This window comes from Prunus avium, chromosome 7 (assembly GCF_965620075.1).
Source record: "Prunus avium chromosome 7, drPruAviu1.hap1.1, whole genome shotgun sequence".
NCBI classification, from domain to species: domain Eukaryota; kingdom Viridiplantae; phylum Streptophyta; class Magnoliopsida; order Rosales; family Rosaceae; genus Prunus; species Prunus avium.
Window position 1 is genome coordinate 25,457,099 of NC_142290.1, and position 18,208 is coordinate 25,475,306.

An 18,208-nucleotide genomic window follows, 5' to 3' on the forward strand; every position below is an offset into this window, starting at 1 on the left:
ATTTTTTTTTCCGAAAAATTCCGAGTTTCTAGTTATATATTGCATTATTTTTAGTGTACAGGTATTATATGTTTGATTTCTTATTTGTTATATTTTAGTACCCAACTTTCAAATATTCATATATACTAACATAGGCTCGGCCAAAAAATATATACTAAACATAGTAGTATAAAACTTTAAGACTATATATTTTTGGCAAATGTGCTTGTTTGAATATAACAAAAATACATATGTGTGTTTGTTATATGCAAACGTACTACATATGTGGTAAATGTAAAGAATATCATACTATTTCGTTTTGTATTCTATATATGTATGTATTTTTTTAAAATTTTAAACTTTCAATTATAAAATTATTTTATACATGAAACACCACATATAAGATAAGTATATTCATTGGAGCTTGACAATCACAGTATTCCAATTGTCTAGAGCAAAACTGACATATTGAATGCAAGTTTAATACTCTTTACACATATAACATGTAAGCACAAGCTACTTTAATTAAGAATGAACAAATAGTATAGATTGTTGTGTATATATATAGGAAGTTTTCGGTTAAGATTACATTTAAAATAGATTATTAATTTTTAAAAATAATTAATACGCATTGAAAATATCAAAAGACTTCCAACTTTTTATATTTTTTAAAATTTTATCTCCCCTCTCCTCACCCAACAAGATCCTTAACATAATATACCAAAATTTAGACTAGACTCAATAAACTAGATTTCCTTTGCCAAGTATTTCCTTTTACTTTTTGTCCTACACTGCAATGCAATATAATAAATACATTTCATTGGCCCCAAACGCTCCCAAGCTGTCAATATTTTCATCAAGAACCTCTGAGTCTCTGACCTGTCCCAACCAAATTAGTCCAACCACCCACCATGGTCCATCGTAGAGCATGGTCTGTGACCTCAATTCTGGCAATAACGACCAATCTTTGAGCGCAAACCCCACAATGCTTTTTCCAATTTTATTAAAGCCTATTGCAGCAGCAACAACACTCTACTCACTCACAGTCCACTAGCTGCTACTAGCTAGTAGCTTCTGGTTAGCAAATCTTGATAGAAAGTTTGAAACTTTTGAAAACAACCAAATGGGTTGCGGTATGAGAACCACTACCCCTGAAAAGTCCTCAGCTTTAGGTCCTCAAAAGCACTGGTCTTTGAGAAGAGAATCAAGCAAGAAGACCCAGAAAAGATTACCCATTAACAATAACAATGGAGACATCTAACAGGAATCGGAGATTTGCAGCCTGAGTCAGAGCATGTCCACTACCACCATGACCAGAGACGACGATGAAGAGGTCCATCAAAGGGTGAATAGGTCTCCAATGAAATTACCAAAGAACCGGGACTCATTAGGCCAGAGAAGAGACCGGGTTGTGGGTGGTTGCAGCAGTCCCACATCGACTCCAACTTTTAAAGGTCTAGTTGAATTACTTGTGAAACCCCTAGTTGGGTTTTAATCTCTAAATAGTTGGGCTTCCTATTGAACCCTTAAAGTTGGGCTTCTTATGAAACCCCTAGTTTTAACCATTTATTTTTGTCAGTTGAGGAAGAATTCGGAAATTTGGAATCGGAAAGTTACGAAATTAAAGAATTTTTTCAGAATCGGAATCGGAAGTCTATATTGAAGCAGCACACACCCACACTACAGAGAAAGGCGGGGTCATTTCTTTATCAACCAAACCAGACGCCGTCGTCGTCAGCCATCAGGTACTTGTTGTGCTCCATTGATGTACGAAAATATGTATAGAATTGTCCTCTGCTGAACATTTGCTATTGGGTGCTAGTAATTTCTACATGCTTCCAGGGTTTCTGTAATTGGTTTTATTTATGCATGTTTTACCTGTTTTTTTAAGATAATAAAAGTCGGATTTTGATCCAACCGTCGGCATTTGTTTTTTGTTTAATATGGATTTTATGCATATACTGTGGATTGTGAATCTCTCATGGATTTGATAATCTGAACCTACTGATGGTGATGACATATTATAATTAGGTCCCTTCATTTACAAAAATTGAAAATTTAACTGATTACTTTGCCAGCTTCTTGTTCAATTTGCAACTGTTTTTTGTTTCTCATTAGTCATCTCAAGCATGACTTGGGTTGGTGCTGAATTTGATGGTTTCTTAAATTTTTTTGTTTTTGTTTTTTTGTTTTTTAAAATATATGAATTCAGTAGCCATGAAGGTGCGTTCCTCTGTGAAGAAGATGTGTGAGTTTTGTAAGACGGTTAAACGTCGCGGGCGTGTTTATGTGCTTTGCACAGCCAATCCCAAGCATAAGCAAAGACAGGGCATGTCAACATTTGCATACGAAGGCACGGTGTCTTCCGTGTACGTTTCCTTTCATGCTTTCATTTCTCTTTTTTTAAACTTTTATATGTTTACTTTGGCAAATTCTTCTGATTGCGTTAATCTTAAAAGGAAACATCCCATTCAGAATCTACCATGTTAAGCACCCCGTAATCTAAGACAGAACAAAACGTGTTAGACGAATTCACTCCAAATCTTCCCTAACACCTGGAGATCCCTTGCCTCTTGTAAATTTGTTGTACATAGTTTGTTGGGTGGTTTTACTAAGTGATTCTTGGATACTTCTTATCATAGGCACGCAGGTTAAGCACACAAAAGGCACTTTTCTTACTATATGTGGACCTTCATTTGGCAGGCCTGCATAAGGTGGCCTGGAGCCTCCTTTTGTATAATAAATGTTATCTAGGAGATTAGGACTTGGCAATATCTCCATAGAACAAAACTCATAGCGGCTACAATGCTTTTAGTCATCAATTTGGCAGCAGAGAAACAACAATTTATGGAGTCAAGGATTTAGGTTACTGTGTCGTCTAATTCTAACTTCTGAGATGGTGGTTGCCATTTTTTTACACTGTTGTATCTAGCTTACCTGCTCCATGTGGTGTTTTTCATGCATGTGTGTCTATAATCATACTTTTTGCTGATATGGAAGTAGCTTTTCAGTTTTTCATTAGTTGTGTCTGGCATATAGCATGAATTTAGTCATGTGTAAAGATTTTAAAAACTTCAGAACATGTTAGTAGTAACCTAACATGTGAATCTGTATGTTCACAAACTGCTGCATATCTGTATGTAGATATCTCACATGCGAATCTCTATTACACATGAACTTCCTATAGAAATGTGATGTGGCAATGGAGTGAAATTGGCAATTTTCTAGTTGAATGTTTGAATCCTTCTCAGGTACGCAGAGACGAGTGCCAAGCTGGAGAACAGCTCTGGTCACAGCGTGCAAGCAGGTCTGGCCTCTCTGATACCCAAAAAGCATGAACCCTCGATGCCCTCTATACCCTCTACGATACTTGGATGGAGGGTGGGCCTGGCCTCCCTGCTGTTCAACAAGGCCAAGTAGCTTTGAAATTTGAAATGGGACCTTATCTCAGTTTTTAGGTTCCTTTCTTTGGTTGTGCTGCCAGATATATTCAAAATGTTATAAGCTCCTCTTTTTCTCTTGGATTTTAGCTTTTAATCTGCTACTATATATAATACTTCCATCTCTCCCTCGCTTTCTAGTGTGTGTGTGTGTTTAGACTTATCTGTGCTAGAGATTCTGATCGTAGCGACCTTACCTGCTCCACATATATAATTCAGGAAATGAGATGGCTCGATCCGTTATACAACTCGAAACCTGCATAGAAAAAACACGACCAGAATCCGCACGATTAATAATTGGGTAATTTTTGAGTCAATCTGTTATTATCCGTTTATTAAACAGATGGATTTCGGGTCAACCTGCCAACCCGTTAAAATACCTATTTAACTGGTTTGAAAAAAAGTTACTGATTTTCCCACTCTCTTTTTATTCACTTACACTTCATGTTTTTAAACAAAAAGAAGTGTAGGTGGATAAAAGGGAAGTGAGAAAATCATTTTCCTAAAAAAAATGAAGGGAAATTAAGGATCCAACACACACAGAGTGAGTTTTGAACCCACTCCACTTCCATTCATCTCCAACAACTTATCCATCATGCTACACACAACCTTGTGACTATAAACTACACAATTTGATATTTATAATGTTTCCACAAGCTGTTTATAAAAAACAATAGAATTTCACATATCTTTTTTCTTTCTAATTAAATTAAATTAAAAATTATACACTTAATTAAATTAAAAATTTATATATATATTCTAATCACAAAGACGTGGAGCTCGAAACGAAAAATAGAGTATGGGAAATGAGGAGCGGGAAACAAGGAGTTGGAATTACAGAGTAGCCCTGCAAATTACTTTAAAAAATATATATTATTATTATTGAGCAGCCCCGCAAGTTACTTCTATAAAAGGATACAGTGGGAGAAAAAAATCAAACTCAAACTCAGAAAACCTATTTCCTCAAACTTAGAAAAATCTAAACCCATCTCCTCAAACTCAGATAAAAAATGACATCTTCATTCCCATTTTCTCTCAATCTAAACCTAGCTTCGCCAACATAGGCATGGGGGCAAAGGGTTGCACCAGTGTGGATGCTTTACTTTACTTTCTCATGAGTACCAGTTATCGTAAACGAACTGTGAGAGCAAATTTCCTCCCACGGGAATATTCGGTTGAAAGATTCCTTCGTCTTCTCCGCCTCTGTTTCTCCCTGCAAAACGAATAGCAATAAGAGGACCACACCCGGGGGGTGTTGGCCAAAGGCCCTCAGATGCCTAAGTCAGTTCAATCAATATCAAGAGAAACGATAGCTAAAATAGGGTACGGGAATATGTATGTGTGGTAGAAACCGGGTGGCCGGAGCCTTGTGTAAAAGGGAGAGAGAGAGTGGCGGCTAGGGTTTCTGAGAGATAATTTCTGCAGAGTTTCAGTAGGAGTTTAGACGTACCTCAACCCTTGTGTGTGGCCATCCTTTTATAGAGGTCTCGGGGGCTAGGGTTCCAGAGGAATAATTCCGTAGATGAAAGGGAATTATTCCTCCCCAATTTGGCGAGATTTGACTAATTAGGGATTTGATTTATTTGATTTAAATCAAATCCCTAATCAGGGTAGCAATCAAATCAATACCTAATTTAATTAGGTAACTCCTCCATTAATTGAGAATATTCGTAGGAATCAAATCAATCCTCAACCTAATTAGGTAACATTCTATTTAATTGGGTAATCCCCAATTAAATTGAATAATTCCCAATTAGGTCAAATAATCCCCAAATGGAAGGAATTATTTGACCTAGGGTTACGAATTAATTCGGTTCCCACAAATGCCCCCCAGCTTCTGCATGGCGCGTGGTGGCATGTAGGAGATGTAAATCATCTGTTGGGCTGTTCAGCTGTAATTGGGCTTCCTTCTTGGATTTGGGCTCCTGAGTGGAGGAAGTATATGACTTGCACTTGGAGTTCGGTTCCCAGTAGGAATGGGCTTGCGATTCTTTCTTGACCTAGGATGCCGAATATGTGTAAATGCAGGGCTTCTCTTCACTCTTCTTCACATCGCAAACTTAACTTCTCTACTTTCTAGCTTGAGAGAGATCTTGGAGAATTTGTACTGCTTGTCAAAGAGAGGAGTCGCCGTGCATCCCAAGGTAAGTCGAGCACGTGTATTTCTTTTTCTTCTTTTTGCTTCGAGGATCAGCTAGGGGAAGCCCGACTAGATGTCGTCGTGACAGGTGACGGCTGGCAGTGGGCAGCAGCTGTGGTGGAGCAGGTGCACATGTGGACCAGCCACTGCCTATGCGTTGCGGGCGTCATCAGTTGGGCAAGTATTGGGAGAAAGTCGGTGGTCTGCCCCTACCCAGGATGTTGAGAGATGGAAGCTAAATGGTCCAGACTCTGATGGTCTGCCAACTGGGCAGGAGAAGTGTTCTGCTGAATCTCCCCCAAAGAGAAAGGCTGCTGCCAAGTCTTCAAGAGATGAAGCTACTCATTCGCAGGCAAAGAATGTGTCTCCATTGAGGAAGAAGCCAAGGTTCCCTTACGCTGAGAAGACTCCAATGGGATCTGCTCCGTCATCATTTGCCAGGGCCAAACATCTCATGGACGCATATAGCACGAAGGTTGGTGGCATGTGCGGTGTTCGGGGTGTTCTGCCCGAGCCTCCTGCTGACAAGCTTGAAAACCATGATCTGCTTCATGAAGCAGCTCGTGCCCAATCTAGTTCTGCCGAGCGTCAAATAGATGCAGACATTCCTCCTCGAAGTTCGAGTCGTCTGCATCTGTCAAAAGATGGAGATCGGAGCGGGAGGTCTGCTCATGATCTAGCTGTTGAGTCACAGGCAGTCAAGCGTGGAGTTGATTCAGTATCATTGACTCTTTTGGAGGTGAGGTTGGCGGTGGCTAAGAAGATGAGAGAGTTATCTGCCTAGGCGAAGGGTTCTTCTTCAGTGTCGGCGGTTGATCCCAAGGCGAACAAGTCTAGCCCTGCAGGGGATGCATGCATGTCTAATTTGCTCAAGACGAACTTCCTATCAAACTCGGCCTCCTATGCTGAGTTGGTCGATCACATCCGTCAGGCCGGCGATCTTGGCACATTCTCGAGTCTTTCCTTGGAAAAACAAAATGAAGCAACATTTCATCTGCTTCAAAAAGGAGTAGTTCTTGTTGCTGAAACTATCCGAAACTCGTCTGTTGTTGCCCCCTCTTCTGCTGCTGACTTGGTTAGTCGAAAAGATGCCTACTTCCGTCTTGAGCACAAGAATGCTGACGTCTCCTTTAGTCATGACAAGCTTTTGGCTAGATTTGGCGCATATCATAAGTATGCTGAGAAGTCCAGGTTCTAAGCTACCATGAATGCGTACAAGTTGGGCTACTTAGACTGTTGAAATGGAAATGATCCCTTCTATGCCATTGGAGATGGGGATATCGAGATGCTCTGTTCTGACTTGCTCCATGTGCAAAGTGAGCAGGTTAATGCTGTGAACATGGAAGGAGTTGAAGAGTAGGCGGCCGAAGAAGCGGTAGTTGAAGAGCAGGTGAAGTGTTGTTAATATTATGTTAACTCGCAATTGTACGGGGCAATTAGTAGTATAGCAAGACAAGTACGAGGTCGTACCCACGAAGACTGAGAAGTTAAAACTAGTTATGTACTTAGATTACCAAATTCAAGAAAGTAGGAGGTTATGTCTAAAACAGAATTTAAAACAAGAGTGGTTGTGATTGTTGAACAAAAGAAGCAAAATGAAATTGCAAACAAAAACAAGTAAACAAATGTAACAAAGAGTGGTTTTAAGAGTTGGAAAACAGATTTTGAGACTAGGGCATTCGAATCACCATAACAATTCAATTCTGGGTTATAAAGATTCAAGTAACAAGTCTAATTCAGATTCAAAGATTGATTCTAGCTAAAGTATGATTAGGCCATGGTGTTTGGTCCTAACCTTGTGTTCCTAATTCCCTAATTTGATCATTTGTTGTCTAACCTAAAATTAAGCATTAGGAACCCATTAAGCATAGAAGAACATTTTAAACAACCAAGTATGTATCTAATCCCTGTTGTCGAATGTCCATACATACTCTTCCTATTCATAGTTCAATTCGAATTAAAGCATGGTGTATACTCTTAATTCAAACCAAGATAGTTAACAAACAAGTTCTAATGGTGATCAATCATTCAAACAAGCATGTTAACTTATAAGCATAATGAATAAGAACATGAATCATGAATCAAACTTGAAACTCCAAACTTATAAACCCAGAATATTCATGTTAGGTTACATCGAAGCCCTAGTTATGGATTTAGCTACTCATAATGGAAAAGAGACTTGAACAGAAATGAGAAAACATAATGAATACAATAAGAGTAGAAAAACCCTTTTTCTGAAGTTCTTGTGGTGTCCAAGGCTTCTCCAAGTGCTTCTCCACTTCTAATGCTTCTCCAAGAGCTTCCCCACTTCTAGAAAGATGTATGGAGGATATGGAGGTGATTTGGGATGAGTTTGAGTGAGTGGTGATGGCTAAGGAAGATGAAATTCGTAGGGAAATGGAAGAGAGGTTTGCTGGAGTTGTTTTGGTGATTGTTGGAGTGTTTGGGATTTTGAGAGTGTTTGAGGATGGTTGGAGTGAATTGTGGGGGTTGTGAATCTCAGGATTTGTTGTGTCTTGAATGTGGAATGGATGTGGTATTTATAGGGAGAGGGGAGTGACAAATCTGAATTCAATATGGCTAATGCATACAACACTTGCATTATAAAAGATGAATTGGTTGATGCACTTCACTAATGCATACAACACTTGCATTATAAAATCTGAATTGGTTGATGCACTTCACCAATAGATCCCACCAGCAGCCCTAGCTCATCTTCATGTCACCATGACCAAGCTTCCAACCAGAAATGATAGCTCATACCTAGCTCACCATGACCAAGCATCCAACCAGCACATGTTGAGGTCAGCATAACCAGCAACTTCAAGGGCTTACAACTTGGGCTTCTCTTAATCAAATTAGGACTTTAAGCCCTCGAAATTGAAGTTCAGAATGTCTTCTTTCCAGCCATATATCATTTGGGCCAATCCAAGGTCGGAGGAGGAAGTTAAGGCCAAAACAAATTTCTAACGCATTTTGCGCGCTGATAAAATCCATCCTGAGCATGGCTCTGTGTTTGCTAGGTAACAGACTCCATATTTATCCAATGGGGCTGAATTTGGGATATGTTATAGTACACACCCATTGGAACAACTTTCATGAAGAATGCTGCCTCATCCGAGCTGTGTAGGTTGCTGAAACAAAGCTTGCAATATGACCTACGGAACTGGACTGGCAGGGGGCTGTAGCCAAAATGAGTTTGTCTTTTAAGCTCTTCTTCCATTCATCCAAATTAGGCCTTAACATGCTTGAATTGCATGAATTATGCTCTCTTGCTCTATTGGCCTACAAAACACACAAAGGGAGGGAAATAACTTAGAATTATAGGAACTAAGCAAAAGAAGTAAGTAAATTGGGCATGTATATGTATGAAATTATGAGCTTAACATGAAGCAGAGGAGGATGCAGCATATGAGGTAGTGGCAGACGTCGCGGACCAAGCAGGTGGAGTTGCTGAGAACGTGGCTGATCAGGTGATCGGTTCATAATTGTATATCATTTTGTACCCTTCTAGCTTATGATTTGGTTATGTTTTTGAGTTAAACTTGTGCTTTTAATCCTTTTTGTGTTTATCTTTCAGTTCATTGACCTTTAGGTAATAATGATGGCTTTGGATAGTAAATGATGCAATCCATGCGTGTTAGGGCCTGATTTGGTTGGATGGAAGAAGAGCTTAAAGATAAACCAATTTTGGCTACAGTCCCCTGCCAGCCCAGTTTCGTAGGTCACATTGAAAGATTTGTTTCAGCAACCTACACAGCTCGGATGAGGCCGCATTCTTCATGAAAGTTGTTCCAATGGGTGTGTACTATAACATATCCAAAATGCAGCCCCATTGGATAAATATGGAGTCTGTTACCTAGCAAACACAGAGCCATGCTCAGGATGGATTTTATCAGCGCGCAAAATGAGTTAGCAATTTGTTTTGGCCTTAACTTCCTCCTCCGACCTTGGATTGGCCCAAATGATATATGGCTGGAAAGAAGACATTATGAACTTCATGTTTGAGCGCTTAAAGTCTTAATTTGCTTAAGGGAAGCCCAATTCGTAAGCCCTTGACGTTGCTGGTCATGCTGACCTCAGGATGAGCTATTGTAGATGGTTGGAAGCTTGGTCATGGTGAGCTAGGCATGAGCTATTGTAGCTGGTTGGAAGCTTGGTCATGGTGACATGAAGATGAGCTAGGGCTTCTGGTGGGATTAATTGGTGAAGTGCATCAACCATTTCAGATTTTCTAATACAAGTGCATCAACCATTTCAGATTTTATAATTCAAGTGTTGTATGCATTAGCCATATTGAATTCAGATTTTTCACTTCCTTAGGCCTATAAATAGGGAGGTTCTCTAAGCTTGTAAACACACCCCAAGGGGGGGAGCTCTCAAACACTTCTCTAGAGCTCCCTTCCCTTCTCTCCCTCAAGTTCTCTTAGTTTCATTTTCTAGTTTTCAATTGTAGTAATGAAATATTTATGCTGAAATTTTCCTTAAGTTTTTCTTAGTTCCACTTTACTTTTCATTATGTAAATTCTTTTCTTTAGTTTCAAGTTTGATTAGTTTCCAAGTTTCAATTATGGTTCATGTTCTTATTCATTATACTTATAAGTTAATATGCTAGTTTGAATGATTGATCACCATTTAGGCTTGCATGTTAGCTATCTTGGTTTGAATTAAGAGTATACACCATGCTTTAATTCGAATTGAACTATGAATAGGAAGAGTATGTATGGACATTCGACAACAGGGATTAGATACATGCTTGGTTGTTTAAAATGTTCTTCTATGCTTAATGGGTTCCTAATGCTTAATTTTAGGTTAGACAACAAATGATCAAATTAGGGAATTAGGAACACAAGGTTATGACCACACACCATGGCTTAATCATACTTTAGCTAGAATCAATCCGTTAATCTAATTGAACTTGGGAACTTATCTGCTTGAGTTAGTTATTTCCTTTTTTTCTTGTTGTATTTATTTCCTTTCTTTTTCATTTCTGTTTTGTGTAGGGAAAATGAATGGGATCATTTAATCACCAATCCTCGTGGGATCGACCTCGCACTTACATACGCTATACTACCGAACGGCTCGTGCACTTGCGAGTATCACAAGTTGAGGATGCAACTGAATCCATTTTGGTGCAGCTGTATCTACACAACATCAGGCGGACGCCGAAGAGGCTGTAGATCAAGGATCTCATGCTGGCGTCTCAGAGTAAATTAAGACTCCTTTATTTCTTTTCACCTTGTAGTCTGCTTTTTTGTTTAGAATAATTGGTCTTGTCTGACCATCTTCTTTTTGTTGAACTTGGTAAGTGCCAGGGTCCCCCTTGAGGGACTCCGGGCATATTCTGCATATCCTGTAGGATGTTTTCCCTTAGGAAATAGGCGAGGGCTAGAGTCCCCCTTGAGGGACTCCGGGCGTGTTCTGCATATCCCGTAGGATGTTCTTCCCTTAAGAAATTGGCGAGGGCCAGGGTCCCTCTTGAGGGACTCCGGGTGTGTTCTGCGTATCTCGTAGGATGTTTTCCCTTAGGAAATTGGTGAGGGCCAGGGTCCCCCTTAAGGGACTCCGGGCGTGTTCTGCGCATCCGTAAGATGTTTTCTCTTAGGAAATTGGCGAGGGCCAGGGTCTCCCTTAAGGGACTCCGGGCGTGTTCTGCCTATGTCCAAAGACATGTCGATGAGAGTGGCCCGTTTGGTCGCTGCCCTGCGTCTCCCGAAGGACGCTCTTTATGGGCAGCTATGTGACTATCCTGCCTCCCTTAGGAAACGGATAGGAACCTGGATACCTCCCTTAGGAAATTCCTGGCGCACCATGCGTCTCCCTTAGGACGTCTCCCTTAGGACTCTTCTTATGGGCTGCGTCTCCCGAAGGACGCTTTGGTCGCCGCCCTGCATCTCCCGAAGGACGCTGCTTATGGGCAACTGTGTGACTATCCTGCCTCCCTTAGGAAATGGATAAGAACCTGGATACCTCCCTTAGGAAATTCCTGGCGCACCCTGTGTCTCCCTTAGGACGCTTCTTATGGGCTGCGTCTCCCGAAGGACGCTTTGGTCGTCGCCCTGCGTTTCCCAAAGAACGCTGCTTATGGGCAACTGTGTGACTATCCTGCCACCCTTAGGAAACGGGTAGGAACCTGGATACCTCCCTTAGGAAATTCCTGGCGCACCCTGCATCTCCCTTAGGACGCTTCTTATGGGCTGCGTCTCCCGAAGGACGCTTTGGTCGTCGCCCTGCGTCTCCTGAAGGACGCTGCTTATGGGCAACTCATATGGAGATATTCTGGTATGAGTAGGCAGATAAGACATTCTGGAATGAGAAACTGAACTTATATTGATGTTTATAAGGTTACAGTGCTTTATTCGAGAATGTAAATACCTGGATACAAGAAAATCAGAAGCTTCTAGCAATTGTTTCTCTTCTTCAGAGATGTGTAGGGCTCAGTCATCTGCCTGGGACTGAGGAGGAAGCGTCATGGATAATACTTTTGGAGATGGTAAGCGTTCCACTGTCGTGGAATTTCCTTCCCTTCCATGGTGTCTAGTGTGTAGCTCTCCCTGCCCCCGGACCGGCTGACTACATAAGGTCCCTCCCAGTGAGGATTCATCTTTTTTGACCCTTGCCTTGGTGCAGTGATGAAAGCCTTCCTTAGTACGAGATCGCCTGGTTGAAACTGTCTGACTGTGGCTTTTTTGTCGTAGTAAGACTTCAACTGCTGTTGATAGGAGGCGACTCGGAGAATAGACTTTTCTCGTTCGCCCTCAAGCAAGTCGAGGTTGAGCTTCATTTGCTCGGAGTTCTGATCAACACTGCCCACCTCAAGGTCTATGGAGGGGACAGTGATGTGAGGAGGGATGATCGCTTCCGTCCCATAGGCGAGGGAAAATGGGGTTTCGCCAGTCGATCTCTGTTTGGTGGTGCGATAAGCCCACAGTACTCCGGGGAGTTCATCCACCCATTTCCCTTCGGCGCCTTCTAGCCTTTTCTTCAAGCAGTCTAATATGACTTTGTTGGATGCCTCGGCCTGTCCATTTCCTTGCGGATATCTCGGAGTGGACAGGTGTTGTTTGATTTTGTATTTTGCGAAGAAGGCGGTGATGTGCTTGCCGATGAATTGTGAGCCATTGTCGATCACCAGTGACTGTGGGCAGCCAAACCGGAAGATGATGTTTCTCCAAATGAATCGCTCCACATCGGCTTCTTTAGTAGAGGATAGAGCTTCGGCCTCGATCCATTTAGTAAAGTAGTCGGTGGCAACGATCATCATATCCTTTTTGGCGGGTGCCGACAGCAGAGGACCCACTAAGTCAATGACCCATTGCATGAAGGGCCATGGACTGTTTTGCGGATAGTAGACTTCGGCAGACAGGTTAGGAATTGGCTTGTATCGCTGGCAGCGATCACATTTCTTAACATATTCAGTGGAGTCGTGGCGCATGGTAGGCCATAAGTAGCCTATGTTTAGAGCCTTCTGGGCGAGTGATCTGCCCCCAGAGTGGTTGCCACACTCGCCGTCGTGAATTTTGCAAAGGACCTTGAGTGTTTGAGGGTATTTTATGCAGGTAAGATGAGGGCCGGAGTATGATCTGCGGATGAGCTTGTCGCCGTGCATGTAGTATCTCGCAGCTTTTTGCTGGACTTTTCTAGCTTCGGACTTGTCCGTTGGTAGATTTCCATTCATTAGGTAGTCGATGATGGGGTCTTGCCAGCTGGGGTCCTCGACAATCTGCATTGCATCGATTGGCTCTATTTCTTCAATGCTTGGTCGGTCTAGGTGTTCGACCGGGATGGAGCGTCTGAATTGGGTATCCAGCGCGGACCCTAGGCTTGCCAGGGCATCTGCATGTGCGTTCTCTGCTCGAGGCACCTGTTGGATGGTGAAGGTAGGAAACGCCTTCAATAGCTCTTGGACTTTGTCAAGGTACAAGATCATCCTTGGGTGCTTTGCCATGTATTCACCTGAGGCTTGACTCATGATCAACTGGGAATCTGAGTAGATGGCTAGCTTCTTGATCGCTAGCTCCTTTGCCAAGCGCAGGCCAGCGAGCAATGCCTCGTATTCTACCTCGTTGTTTGAGGCTGGGAAACCAAGCCTGATGGCCTGCTCCAATAGGGTCCCATCTGGGGTGATGATGACGACGCCTGCTCCCGCTCCTTTTTGGTTCGACGCTTCGTCTACGCGCAATTGCCACATGCCTGTGGGTTGGCCAGGTTCGGCGGATGTGCCATCTATTTTTGAACTTTCCTTTTTATGGTTGACCAGCTTCTCTTCTTCGGTTGATGAGGTGAATTCTGCCACAAAGTCTGCTAGGGCTTGGGCTTTTATTGCAGTCTTTGGCCGGTAGAGGAGGTCGTGCTGGCTTAGTTCTATAGCCCATTTCATGAGTCGCTGGGAAGCGTCAGGGCTATGAAGTATTGATCTCAAAGGAAAGTCGGTCATGACGATGACTCGGTGAGCTTGGTAGTAGGGTCGTAACTTTCTCGCGGAAACTACAAGTGCCAAAATAAGCTTTTCCAATTTCGGGTAGCGAGTCTCTGCATCGAGGAGAGCTTTTGACGTGTAGAATACTGGATGTTGGGCCCCTAGTTCTTCTCGAATGAGAGCTGAGCTAACGGCCGAGTTGGATATTGCCAGGTACACGAACAAGTCCTCGCCTGGAACTGGTTTTGAGAGCAGGGGAGGTGAAGTGAGGTAAGTCTTCAGATTCTGAAAAGCTACTTCGCACTCCTCATCCCACTTGTCTCTTTGCCCTTTTTTCAAAGCTTTGAAAAATGGTCTGCACTTGTCGGTAGATCTCGAGAGGAATCGGTTGAGGGCCGCTGCTCTGCACGTCAGACTTTGTATTTCCTTCATTGTGGAAGGTGACTTTATCTCGAGAATGGCCTTGATTTGTCGTGGGTGTGCCTCGATACCTCGTTGCGTGACTAGGTATCCCAAGAATCGGCCGGACGATACACCAAACGTGCATTTACTTGGGTTCAACTTCATGCGATACTGGCGTAGCATGTGATCTGCACGTTTTGGGGCTTTGACCAGCATGTCGTCTACGTAGACTTCCATAGTCTCGCCGATCTGCTCCTCGAAGATTTTATTCACGAGCCTTTGGTATGTTGCTCCGGCGTTCTTTAGCCCAAAGGGCATGACCTTGTAGTAGTAGGTCCCTCTCTCAATGATGAAAGAAGTTTTCGCCTTGTCATCCTCATGCATCATGATTTGATTGTAGCCGGAGTAGGCGTCCATGAAGCTGAGCAGCTGATTGTCGGAGGTGGAATCCACGAGTTGATCGATTCTCGGCAATGGGAAGTTGTCTTTAGGACATGCCTTGTTGAGGTCAGTGTAGTCGACGCAAACTCTCCATTTGCCCTTCTCTTGTTTCGCCACCAGAACAACGTTGGCCAACCACTCCGAGTAGGAGACCTCTTCAATGAAGCCGGCTGCTAGAAGTTTGTCGATCTCGGCTTCAATGATTGCGACCCGCTCTGGAGCGAAGTTGCGTCTCTTCTGCGCCACTGGCTTGCTGGCAGGGTTGACGTGGAGTCGATGACAGATGATGTTCGGTCGATGCCTGGCATGTCTGACGGTGACCATGCGAACATGTCCTTGTTGTTCTGGAGGAAGGTGGTTAGCTCCACCTTCTCGTCTGGGCTTAAGCGCGAGCCGATCCGCGCTTTTTTGTCTGGCTGGTCAAGATCCAAGGGTATTAGCTCGACGTCCTCTTCGGGTTTCCATCCTTCTTCAGGGGAGACCTCCGGATGGATTTCCTCGACTTGGTCCTGATGCTTTGATTGCTATAAGGGGATAGCTATCCCCTTCCCCTTCTGGCTTGCTCGGTTGCTAGGAACGGGATCTGGTTGTTCTACTCTCTCCAGATCTGCCTGATTCACAGGGAGGAACTGTGTTGGCTTGCTTTTCTTTAGCCCTTGAGCTGAGCATTTCCTCGCCATTGCCTGGTCGCTGTTGATCTGGCCGACACCGCCCCCAGGAATCGGGTAGCGGATTTTCTGATGAGTGGCGGAGGTGATGGCGTTGATCTTACTAATCCATGGTCTGCCCAGGATGCCATTGTAGGGTGAGACTTCATTAATGACCATGAATGTTTGTGAGCTGATTACAGGTGGGGAGTAGACGTTGAGATCTATTGTGCCCACGGTAACTGTCGTTGCGCCATTGAAGCCGGTCAGGGACCTGGCTGATTTGTTGATCTTTGCTTCCAAGCCCATCTGCTGGATGACAGTCAACTGCAGGATATTGGCTGCGCTGCCTTCGTCCACATGGATTCGGTCGACCATGGCCTGAGCGATTTGAATGCTGACGACAAGGGCGTCGTTGTGTGGCATGTCGAGGCCGATCAGATCTTTCTTCTGGAAGCCGATCACTGGGTCGTCTTCCGCCGGTGGAAGGTCGGTCGAGATTTGGGAGACCACCGTGGCCTGTTTGATCTTCCTCTTCTTTTCTTTCCTGGTCAGCCCAGACTCCTCGGAGGCGGCGAGGATTGTGTTAATCCTTATAACCTTCAGAGGTGGCTCCTTGGTGGTGTCGCGATCCTCTATCCGCTGGATGGCTTGCTTCGCAATGAACTCCGTGCAGTGACCTTCTCTCATGAGTTCCTCAAGGTGCGTTTTCCAAGTAAAGCAGTTGTTTGTTGTGTGCCCGTGCGTCCCGTGGAAGGCACAATATTTTCTAGTATCCCTCTTGTCTGGATCCCCTTTCAAGGTTGACGGCTTCCTTACCCAAGGTTTGTCCTTCACTTGGGCTAAGATTTGGTGTATGGGGATGGAGAACTTGGTGTAATTCTCTTCTGCCGTAGCGTCCTCTTTTGGGTGCGACATGCGCTTGTCCTTATTTCTGTTGCTGAACCCATCGTTCTTTTGGCCTGCCTGCTTGGTTGGTTGATCTTCCTGCTTAGTAGACTTCTTTGCGGCGATTCAATCATCATCCCAGAGCGCATAGCGTTCCGCGGTTGTGAAGACCTCTGCCAGAGTCTGGCTAGGAGCGATAGTCAGCTCGCGGTATAAGTCGTGTTCAGATGGAAGGCCTTTCTTGAAAGCAGAGGATGCGATCCGGTCGTCGCATCCTACGATGTTGGCCTTTTCTGCTTTGAATCTCTTGATGTAGTCTCGAAGGGATTCGTCGGACTTCTTGCGTAGGTTGAACAGGTGGTCGGGGTTCTTCTTGATTGTTCGGTAAGACGTGTATTCTTTCGCGAAGACATATGCCAACTCCTTGAAGCTGCTGATCGACCCAGATGGTAGGGTGTGAAACCAGTCCTGAGCTGCTCCCCGCAGGGTCATCACAAACACCTTGCACATCAATGCGTCATCGGCCTTGTGGAGGATCATGACACTTTTGAAGTGTTTCAAGTGGCTCTCGGGATCGGAGTCCCCCTTGAAGAGTGTAAACGAAGGCGTCGAGAATCGCTTCGGGGGAGCCGCCTGCTCAATTTCGACAGTGAAAGGCGTGGAGTTAGCTTGGTCCATCTCCTTACGTAGGGCATCTTCGAAGTTCCCGCCAGCTTTCAAGTCTCGTAATTGGTCACTCACAAGCTTCTTGACGTCCTCTGCACACATTGCTGGTTGGACATGTCGACGACCCTCGCGATTTGGACGACACTGATTGACCTCCTCGTTGATTAGCAAAGTTCGAGCTTCTTGGCTGCGTTGCCTAGGCGGCGTGTTGGTGGACTGCGCTTGCGAGTGATTCTCCTCAGCTTGTCGACGGGAATCGGTCCTTCGAGAGTGAGCAGCGGAGCGCCTTTCCTCGCGGTTCTCACCGTAAAGGTTGCCAGGTTGACCTCCTTGGGAGCCTAGCCTTTGAAGAATGTTCCTCGACGAGTGAACAGCAGAGCGCCTTTCTTCACGATCCTCGTTGCGATGGTCGTCAGGCTGATCTCTCTGGGAGCCTAGCCCTTGAGGAGCATTCCTCTGCAGGCCTAGGCGATCGCGGACGTGGAGTCGCGGGCCCTGCCTTGACTTCGTGGATCGGGAGGAGAGAAGTGTGTGGAGCCCAACTGCATACGGGCTAGGGTTTCCTGGGAGGTGTACGCGGGAGCGTGCGTCGAGCGTGGAGGCAACGGAGGGAACACTTGAAGTTGCTCCAAGATTGGGCCTAGGTCGGCGGTGGTAACGAGCCCACCTTGATGGGAGGTTCCACCATGCTCGGCGGTGGAGCCACGAGGGTGGCTAGATCCGACCACGGGGCCTTGGGCGACTGCGGTGACCGGCACGGTGGTGAGAGGTGGTGGCGCCACCATGTCGATCGCGGGATCATGGGTGGAGTGGCTTTGGGCCATCGCGGATTGAGCCATTGCGGCGGCTTTGCCTCTCGTCATTTTGCTTCCAACCATGGTTGTTTGGAAGGCTTCGGTGGATTGGAAAATAGGAGGAACGGATTCCTTGAGCACGCTTTGAGTATATCTCGTGCTCTCAATGAAAGCACCAATTTGTGGGAGCAAATTTCCTCCCACGGGAATATTCGGTTGAAAGATTCCTTCGTCTTCTCCACCTCTGTTTCTCCCTGCAAAACGAATAGCAATAAGAGGACCACACCCGGGGGGTGTTGGCCAAAGGCCCTCAGATGCCTAAGTCAGTTCAATCAATCTCAAGAGAAACGATAGCTAAAATAGGGTACGGGAATATGTATGTGTGGTAGAAA

The 18,208-nt window shown here is 44.4% G+C and overlaps 2 protein-coding genes across 4 annotated transcripts; one reads left to right on the forward strand and one right to left on the reverse strand.

The window, feature by feature from the left end:
• Positions 1-819: 819 nt before the first annotated feature.
• LOC110771467 (uncharacterized) lies at positions 820-3,545 on the forward strand. Of its 3 annotated transcripts, XM_088255862.1 has the most exons (4): positions 823-1,724; positions 2,192-2,348; positions 3,231-3,397; positions 3,429-3,545. In XM_088255862.1, coding segments are annotated over exons 2-4 (321 nt in total). In that variant the 5' UTR covers positions 823-1,724; positions 2,192-2,196; the 3' UTR covers positions 3,431-3,545. The 3 variants fall into 3 exon arrangements, with proteins under 3 accessions (XP_088111989.1, XP_088111988.1, XP_088111987.1); XM_088255863.1 differs by having other exon boundaries at positions 820-1,724; positions 2,195-2,348; positions 3,231-3,545; XM_088255861.1 differs by having other exon boundaries at positions 824-1,724; positions 3,231-3,545.
• Positions 3,546-12,028: 8,483 nt separating this feature from the next.
• LOC148293221 (uncharacterized) lies at positions 12,029-14,767 on the reverse strand. The gene is made up of 4 exons (XM_088244629.1): positions 14,530-14,767; positions 13,505-14,217; positions 13,091-13,423; positions 12,029-12,697 (listed from the first exon to the last, which is right to left on the reverse strand). The coding sequence occupies exons 1-4, from the start codon at positions 14,765-14,767 to the stop codon at positions 12,029-12,031; spliced, it is 1,953 nt and encodes a 650-aa protein (XP_088100755.1).
• Positions 14,768-18,208: the final 3,441 nt, after the last annotated feature.

Bases quoted from the DNA above. Each gene is read 5' to 3' on its own strand.
- LOC148293221 (XM_088244629.1), bottom strand. From the start codon at position 14,767: ATGATGCATGAGGATGACAAGGCGAAAACTTCTTTCATCATTGAGAGA. The intron at 14,218-14,529 runs GTAAATGCACGT...TCTCAAAACCAG, and splicing joins TCGCATGAAGTTGAACCCAA to TTCCAGGCGAGGACTTGTTC. The intron at 13,424-13,504 runs GCAAAGCACCCA...ACCATCCAACAG, and splicing joins AAGCCTCAGGTGAATACATG to GTGCCTCGAGCAGAGAACGC.
- LOC110771467 (XM_088255863.1), top strand. From the start codon at position 2,197: ATGAAGGTGCGTTCCTCTGTGAAGAAGATGTGTGAGTTTTGTAAGACG. The intron at 2,349-3,230 runs GTACGTTTCCTT...AATCCTTCTCAG, and splicing joins GAAGGCACGGTGTCTTCCGT to GTACGCAGAGACGAGTGCCA.